This window comes from Vipera berus (genome assembly GCF_964194415.1).
Source record: "Vipera berus genome assembly, chromosome: Z".
NCBI classification, from domain to species: Eukaryota; Metazoa; Chordata; class Lepidosauria; order Squamata; family Viperidae; genus Vipera; species Vipera berus.
This window is the reverse complement of record NC_138205.1, coordinates 130171232-130180075: the sequence shown is the minus strand read 5'-3', so window position 1 is coordinate 130180075 and position 8844 is coordinate 130171232. Positions and strand designations below refer to the sequence as shown.

At 48.7% G+C, this 8844-nt stretch overlaps 2 protein-coding genes and 1 long non-coding RNA gene across 3 annotated transcripts in view; 1 reads left to right on the top strand and 2 right to left on the bottom strand.

Moving 5' to 3' along the window:
- Window positions 1-8844, bottom strand: part of LOC308677644 — a 792073-nt gene that overhangs the window by 163265 nt on the left and 619964 nt on the right. The window lies entirely within an intron of this gene.
- The window catches only part of JMJD4 (jumonji domain containing 4), a 178480-nt gene that overhangs the window by 111986 nt on the left and 57650 nt on the right, over window positions 1-8844 (bottom strand). The window lies entirely within an intron of this gene.
- Window positions 2678-8844, top strand: part of ALS2CL (ALS2 C-terminal like) — a 43182-nt gene continuing 37015 nt past the window's right edge. The window contains 1 exon segment of the mRNA XM_081344210.1: window positions 2678-2782. Coding sequence (XP_081200336.1) covers window positions 2765-2782 — 18 coding nt within the window. The 5' untranslated portion in view covers window positions 2678-2764.

The following is an 8844-nucleotide window of genomic DNA, read 5'->3' as shown; positions in this document are numbered from 1 at the left end:
GGAAGGAAGGAAAAGAGGGAGGGAGGGAGGGAGGGAGGGAGGAAAGAGACAGAGAAAGGAAGGAAGGAAGGAAGGAAAAATGGAGGGAATGGGAGGGGAAGGATGGGAAGGAGGAAAGAGGAAGGGAAAAGGAGAGGGAGGGAGGAATAAGGGAGGGAATAAGGGAGGGAGGGATGGGAAGGGAAGGAGGAAAGAGGAAGAAGAGGGAGGGAGGGAAGGAGGAAGGAAGGAATAATGGAGGGAACTGGAGGGGAAGGATGGGAAGGAAGAAGGAAAAGGAGAAGGAAGGAAGGAAGGAAGGAAGGAAGGAAGGAAGGAAGGAAGGAAGGAAGGAAGGAAGGAAGGAAGGAAGGAAGGAAGGAAGGAAGACTGTGGTGTGAATGAATATTGATTTGGAGAAATCTGTAGTTTCAGGTCTCCGGAAACAAAACACGCTGCCAATAAAAGGCAAACCTCGACTTACGACCACAGTTCAGATCAGAATTTCCCTTGCTAAGCAAGGTGGTTGTTAACTGAGTCACATCTGATTTTTACAACCTTTTTTTGCCACAGTTCTTAAGCAAATCACTGCCGTTGTTAAGTGCACCGCGCAGTCACTAAGTGAATCCGACTTGCCCGATTGATTTTGCGGGGCAGAAGCCTCGCTCGGCCATCAGGGGCTCTGGGGCACTGCAACTTCCCTCAGTGACAGGCCAGTGGCCAAGGTCTGAATTTTGATCACGTGACCGTGGGAATCCTGCAACGGTCTTAAGTGCGAGGACTGGTTGTAACACACTTTTTTCCCAGTAACGTTGTAACTTGGAATGCTTGCTAAGCCAATGGTTGTCGAGGACTACCTATATTTTTTTCTCCTTTCTTCCCCTGCGTACCCCACATTTCTCTCTCGCCTGTTTTCCTTGCTTCGTTTCTCTTATCAACTTTATTCCCACCTATATTTTATATTTGGAGGATTTCAATAAAAAAAAAGGTCCAAAACCAGTAAAACGCAGAGGGCTGCTACAAAGGAGGCTTTGTTGCACTGTGTTTGCAGGATGTGTTTTCCAGTACAGAGCGCGACCTGTGCTTATTTTTCTGTTCCTCTTTGGATGGATCCGTGGTGATTTAATTTCGTCTTTTCCTGTTTCCTCTTTCTGGCCTAAATTTAGCAGATCAGGACAAAGACCGATTCAACCTGTGTCTGCACAGCAATTTTCATATGGATGGACTTCAACTCCCAGAATCCCCCGGCTGGCATGCTTTAAGAAGGGAGCACTTCAACTCCCAGAATCCCCCAGCCAGGATGCTTTAAGAGGGGTGGACTTCCACTCCCAGAATCCCCTGACTGGCGATGACTTTATCCAAAAGAGAAAGACACACACACACACACACACACACACACACACACACAGACTTGTGGACTTCCACTCCCAGAATCCCCCAGCCGACATGCTTTAAGAGGGGACGACTTCCACTCCCAGAATCCCCCAGATAGCATGCTTTAAGAGGGGATGACTTCAACTCCCAGAATCCCCCAGCCAGCCATGCTTTAAGAGGGAAGGACTTCCACTCCCAGAATCCCCCAGCCGGCATGCATTAAGAGGGGAGGACTTCCGCTCCCAGAATCCCTCAGCCAGCCATGCTTTAAGAGGGGAGGACTTCCGCTCCCAGAATCCCCCAGCCGGCATGCATTAAGAGGGGAGGACTTCCGCTCCCAGAATCCCTCAGCCAGCCATGCTTTAAGAGGGGAGGACTTCCGCTCCCAGAATCCCCCAGCCAGCCATGCTTTAAGTTGGATGGACCTCAGCTCCCAGAATCCCCCAGCCAGCCATGCTTTAAGTTGGATGGACCTCAGCTCCCAGGAGCCCTCAGCCAGCATCCTAAACGGAGAATTCTGGGAGTTGAAGTCCACAGATCTGAAAATGGCTAACTTCGAATAACTTTGCCCTGGAGGGATGCTTTAAGAGGGGAGGACTTTCGCTCCCAGAATCCCCCAGATAGCATGCTTTAAGAGGGGATGACTTCAACTCCCAGAATCCCCCAGCCAGCCATGCTTTAAGAGGGAAGGACTTCCACTCCCAGAATCCCCCAGCCGGCATGCATTAAGAGGGGAGGACTTCCGCTCCCAGAATCCCTCAGCCAGCCATGCTTTAAGAGGGGAGGACTTCCGCTCCCAGAATCCCCCAGCCGGCATGCATTAAGAGGGGAGGACTTCCGCTCCCAGAATCCCTCAGCCAGCCATGCTTTAAGAGGGGAGGACTTCCGCTCCCAGAATCCCCCAGCCAGCCATGCTTTAAGTTGGATGGACCTCAGCTCCCAGAATCCCCCAGCCAGCCATGCTTTAAGTTGGATGGACCTCAGCTCCCAGGAGCCCTCAGCCAGCATCCTAAACGGAGAATTCTGGGAGTTGAAGTCCACAGATCTGAAAATGGCTAACTTCGAATAACTTTGCCCTGGAGGGATCCCCCTCTTTCTTGCCAAGTGTCAGAAGGCTTGGCTGCTCCCCAAAGAATTTCGAGGAGGGCCAGGAGGAATGTGATTGCAGTGCATTGTGGGATTTCTCTACACACACACACACACACACACACACACACACACACACACACACACACACACACCTCTCCTCCCCCCGCCCCCTTTGGCAGCCGGGCCGACCTTTGGCACGGACACGGGCTGGGCGGCAGCCTGAAACACGAGTCCCCGGCGCACGTGAGCAGGGAGGAGGAATGCGCCTTCTGGGTCGCGACCAGGAAGGGCCGGAGAGAAGGAGGGAAGGAGGCAGCCTCGGATGCCTGCTCCAGCCCAGGTGGGGTTGCTTTGCTTCGGGAGAAAGGGAGGGGGGGGGGGAAAGGAAGGAAGGAAGGAAGCACGGAAGGAGAGAGAGAGGAAAAATAGACCAAGAGAAGGAAATAGTGGGGGAAAGAGAGAGAAGCAGAAGGAAAGAAAGGAGGGAGGGAGGGAAAGGAGGAAGGAGAAGAGAGGGAGGGAGGGAGGAGAGAAAGGGGAAGAAAATAAAGAGGAGGGAAAAAGACGGGGAAGGAGGAGAGAGAGGAGAGAGAAAGGAGGAAGGAAGGAATGACGGGGGGAAAAGGAAGAGAAAAAGGAAGGACAAAAGGAAAGGGGGAAGGAGGGATGAAGGAAGGGGAAGGAGGGAGGAGAAGGAGGACAAGGAAGGAAGAAGAAAAGAGAGGAAAAGGGAAGGAAAGAAAGGATAGGAAAGGAGGGAATGAAGGAAGGCAGGGGAGGGAGGGAGGGAAAAAGTGTTTGCATCCAGTGAGAAGACGCTTGTCTGATAAACACCATGGTGACACCTTCTTAGACCAGGGGTCTTCAAACTTGGCAACTTTTTTTGGACTTGTGGAGTTCAACTCCCAGAATTCCTCAGCCAGCCCTGAGCCTCAGCCCTGGCTGGCTGAGGAATTCTGGGAGTTGAAGTCCACAAGTCTAAAGAAGTTGCCAAGTTTGAAGACCCCCCTGCCTTGGACTCCCTCTGCCGGGAAAATTGGCCCGCCCACCACTCGTGAAAACAGCTGAAATGCAAAATTAACTCTGTTACCGTGTATGATGCCCCTCAGCAAGGGCCATTAATCCTAGGTGTGTGTGTGTGTGTGTGTGTTTGTGTGTGGAGGTTGCTGATTTTCCCACTCCCCACAAGTTCTCCTTTCTGCAAGCCTCCATGGCTGTGTGTTGGTTACCGTTTTGCAAAGTTGAGAATGTGACGTTCCCCATTGGAGGAACCCCCCCAAAGGCTTCCGTTTTTCTGCCTCATTCTCAACAGAGAATCTCCAGCAGTTCCCTTGAGGCTGCCTTGGGGATGGTGTTGGTTTCTTTGACCGTCTCTCCACACTTTCCTTTCCTTTCCTTCCCTTCCCTTCCCTTCCCTTCCTTCCTTCCTTCCTTCCTTCCTTCCCCTTCTCTTTCTTTCTTTCTTTCTTTCTTTCTTTCTTTCTTTCTTTCTTTCTTTCTTTCTTCCTTCCTTCCTTCCTTCCTTCCTTCCTTCCTTCCTTCCTTCCTTCCTTCCTTCCTTCCTTCCTTCCTTCCTTCCTTCCTTCCTTCCTTCCTTCCTTCCTTCCTTCCTTCCCAGTTCTATAGCCACCAAACTTAACCAAGTAGCAATGGGCAGCTTACAGTTCTCAAATCCTAAAACAAATCAAATAATTTAAGGAGCCCTGACTAAAACAATAAAAACATGCACAAAGTATATTTGTTTTGCTTCCAGCGGAGCAAAGGGAAAATTGATAGGGAAAGAAATGCAGGCCTAATCTTGCAAAGGCTGAATTCCTGAAGGCGCTGTGGATCATGGGGGGGGTGGGGTTGTCCTGCTGGTCTGCCTTAAGGTGTCTCTCAAGGTTCCTGGGAGTTGTCGGCTTCCTTTTTAGCTGCAAGGTGGCCGTTTTCGTCACTCTCTGAGCTCATGCCAGGGAGAAACTGGGGGGGTTTTGCTCTCATTTTCTGAACTTGGGACACTTTTGACACGGAAGTCCATAATCGCTCAGAAGGGGAGTGACTCACGTGTGACTCACTGCACTTTTGTGTGAACTCCGGTCTCGTGTCCTGCTTCTGTGCAGCAATTTTGCAGCCTTTCAGTTGCTGATTTATTTATTTATTTTTATTCGATTTATATACCGCCCTTTCCCGAAGGACTCAGGGCGGTTTACAGGGTATTTAAAACAAGAAATACAAAAGTTAAAAACAATTTTAAAAATGACATCAATCCCTGAAAAAATAAAAACCCCAATTAAAATTAAAATTAAAAACTCTCAGCCTGGGCCGGAAAGCTCAAAGAGCCAGGTCTTCAGGTCCCGGCGGAATGAACGGAGGTCGGAGGCAGTCCTGAGCTCCATGGGCAGGTGGTTCCACAGGGCAGGCACACCCACAGAGAAGGCCCTATCCCTGGGTGTTATCCGCCAGCAGTCTCTGACCGGCGGTACCCTGAGAAGACCCTCCCTGTGGGAGCGCACTGGACGAAGGGAACTTGATGCCGGCAGCAGGTGTTCCCTCAGATATCCCGGACCCAAGCCATGTAGGGCTTTATAGGTCATCACCAGCACCTTGAATCTCACCCGGAGGGCAACCGGAAGCCAATGCAGCTCGCGGAGTAGAGGTGTTACACGGGAGTATCGGGAAACCCCCATCACAACTCGCGCAGCAGCATTCTGCACCAGCTGAAGCCTCCGAGTGGTCCTCGAGGGCAGCCCCATATAGAGAGCGTTGCAGTAGTCTAAACGGGAGGTCACGAGCGCGTGAGTGACTGTGCGTAGGGCATCTCGGTCCAGGTAGGGTCACAACTGGTGCACCAGGCGAACCTGGGCAAAAGCCCCTCTGGTCACGGATCCTATGTGGTCTTCAAAATTGAGCCGGGAGTCAAGGAGGACGCCCACGTTGCGAGCCCTATCGACGGGGTGGGGGTGGGGTAACACCTCACCCCCCATCGTTAAAGGTGGAATGGTCTGGTTAACCCGAGATGCCAATATGCCAATATATACAGCCACTGATACATATTGTATCAGTGTACAGCTGATCAGGTCACCCTCCAGCAAAGCATGGGGGGGATTCAGGAAAAGGATCGCTGGTTGGTGACTTGTCCTTGGTCTTCCCTGGGCTGATTGAAGAAAAATTAATGGAGGTTTTTGGCTGCTGGCTACGATGTGGGCAGGCAGACACAGAAATCCCCATAATGCGGCTTTCTTTCTTTCTTTCTTTCTTTCTTTCTTTCTTTCTTTCTTTCTTTCTTTCTTTCTTTCTTTCTTTCTTTCTTTCTTTCTTCCTTTCTTTTCTTTTCTTTTCTTTTCTTTTCTCTCTTTTTCCTCTTTCTTTCTTTTTCTTCCTTTCCTTTCTTTCTTTCTGTCTTTTCCTTCCTTCCTTCCTTCCTTCCTTCCTTCCTTCCTTCCTTCCTTTCCTCTTTTTGTTTTCTCTGTCCTTCCGCTCTTTCTTTTTCCTCTTGCTTCTTCTTTCTTTCTTTCTTTCTTTCTTTCTTTCTTTCTTTCTTTCTTTCTTTCTTTCTTTCTTTCTTTGTCATTTCCTTCCTTCCTTCTTTTTCTTTTCTTTCTCCTTCCACTCTTTCTTTTTCCCCTTTCTTTTTCTTTCTTTCTTTCTTTCTTTCTTTCTTTCTTTCTTTCTTTCTTTCTTTCTTTCTTTCTTTCTTTCTTCTTTTTCTTTTCTCTCTCCTTCTGTTCTTTCTTTTTCCTCTTGCTTCTTCTTTCTTTCTTTTTTTCTTTCTTCTTTCTTTCTTTCTTTCTTTCTTTCTTTCTTTCTTTCTTTCTTTCTTTCTTTCTTTCTTTCTTTCTTTCCAATTCTTTATTCTCTCTGTGTCTCTGTCTTTCACTTTCTCTTTACTTCTTTCTCTCATGCTTTCTCTTTCTATCTTGCCCTTTTTCTACTTCTTTCTTTACTTATTTTTTCTTTATTTCTCTCTCTCTCTCTTCTTTCTTTTCCTTTCTCTCCATCCCCTCTCTCCCTTTTCACCTTTCTCTTTTTCTGTATTTTATTTCTCTCTTCTTTTTTATTTCTCTCTCTTTCTCCTTTCTATTCATTCCTTGCTTCTTCCTTCCTTGCTTTCTCAACCTCTGACTATCGCTCTTTCTCCTTATCCCTCTGGCTTTCTCTTTTTCTTTATATCCATTCTCTTCTTTCTTCCTTTTCCTCTCTCTTTCTTTCTTTCTCTCTCCCTTCCCCCCTCCCTCCCTCCTTCACTTTCTCTTTCTTTTTCACTTCTATTATTTTACATTATTTATGTTCCTTAAATCCGCCATCCTGTGCTTTGGGTACATGTCGACATCTGCCCCGCTGGGATCGCTTTCCCGTTTGGTGAGGGCATCAACCCTGACAAGACTGAGTGGCTGTACATTCCGGCATCCCGGGACATTCCAAATGTTCCATCTCTTTCTGTGGGGGGTGAGCTCTTACCCCCCGTGGATAGGGCTCGCAACTTGGGAGTCCTCCTAGATTCACGGCTTACCTTGGAAGATCATATAGTGGCCGTGACTAGGGGGGCTTTCGCCCAGGTTCGCCTGGTGCGCCAGTTGCGGCCCTATCTGGACCGGGATGCCCTGTGTACGGTCACTCATGCGCTCGTGACCTCTCGCCTTGACTACTGTAATGCTCTCTACATGGGGCTTCCCTTGAAGACCACTCGGAGGCTCCAGCTGGTACAGAATGCGGCCGCGAGAGTTGTCTTGGGAGTTTCCCGGTATTCCCATGTTACACCTTTGCTCCGCGAGCTGCATTGGTTACCAGTTGTCTTTCGGGTGAGGTTCAAGGTTTTGGTTACGATCTTTAAGTCCCTACATGGCATGGGTCCGGGATACCTCAGGGACCACCTGCTGCCGGCATCAACTTCCCTCCGCCCCGTGCGCTCCCACAGAGAGGGCCTCCTCAGGGTGCCGCCAGTCAAGGAATGCCGACTGGTGGCCCCCAGGGGGAGGGCCTTCTCTGTGGGCGCCCCGGCATTATGGAACCAACTGCCGGTGGAGCTCCGGACGGCATCAGACCTCCGAACTTTCCGTCGTGGCCTGAAGACCCACCTATTTGAAATGGCTGGTCTGGCCTGACGGGGGATTATGGGTTTTAATTTGTCGTTTTAGATTTGTATTACTGTTTTTAACTGGGCATGGGTTTAATCTTTTTTAATTTTTGTATTGTCTTTTTTATATATGCCCTGTGAACCGCCCTGAGTCCCTACCAAGGAGAAGGGCGGTATACAAATTAAATAAAACTTGAAACTTGAAACCTGCCACACGTGTCGAAATGGCACAGGTTGGGTGTTTACATCGCCCCTCCCATTTTGCAAACTTGAACCCCGTTTCACCCCAGAAGACCCCCCCCCATTACTTATAGGCACCCTCAAGTGGAGAAGGGCCTTTCAAAGCAAATTATGTCATTACGGCTGCAAATGACCTTACCCACATAATTTGCACGATGCCTGTGACATTGCGGTTTCTCCCGTGTCTGTGACCAGCCTCGGAAGGGCAGCACTTCCATCAGCGGGGAAAATGGGCGTCACAGCGTGATTTAAGTTTGGATCAATTTCCTCTATTACTCAAACAACCCTAAATTTCCCTTTATGCAAATACAAAGAGCGGTGTGCAGCAGCTAAAAAAAAAAGGGAGAGGCAATTGGCTAGATTCGAACCAAGGGCCCGAATTAATCTCAGGATCATTAAAATAAAAAAATGTTGCAATTAGATTAAACTGCAGTGATTTATGTCCCTGTGACGTGGCTGACTCTGGTCCTAAACAGGGTAGAATAATAGGTAAACACTCTACAGATAGTCCTTGACTTAACAGCTTTTCACTTAGTGACTGTTCGAAGTTGCAGCAGCAGTGAAAAAAAGTGACATGACAGTTTTTCATAAGTGACTTATGATCGTTGAAGCATACCTGTGGTTCTTGTGATCAAAATCCAGACGTTTGGCAACTGACTCGTACTTATGACGGTCACAGCGTCCTGGGATCACGTGATCCCCTTACTGACAAGCAAAGTCAATGTGGAAGCCAGATTCACTTAACAACCGTGTCACTAACTTAATAACTGCAGTGATTTACTTAACGACGGTGGCAAGAAGGTTGTAAAATGACATAAAACTCACTTAACAACTGTGTTGCTTGCCAACAGATATATCGGTTGCAGCAACCCCATGCACGTGTAATCAAAAATTGGGTGCTTGGCAACTGATGTTATGAAGTTGCAATGTCCTAGGGTCATGTGCTTTAAGACGGGTTTGCTTCAACTCCCAGAATCCCCCAGCCAGAATTCTTTAAGGAGGTGTACTTAAATTCCCAGAATTCCCCAGCCAGCCATGCTTTAACAAGTGTGCACTTCCACTCCCAGAATCCCCCAGCCGGCATGCTTTAAGAGGGCAGGACTTCC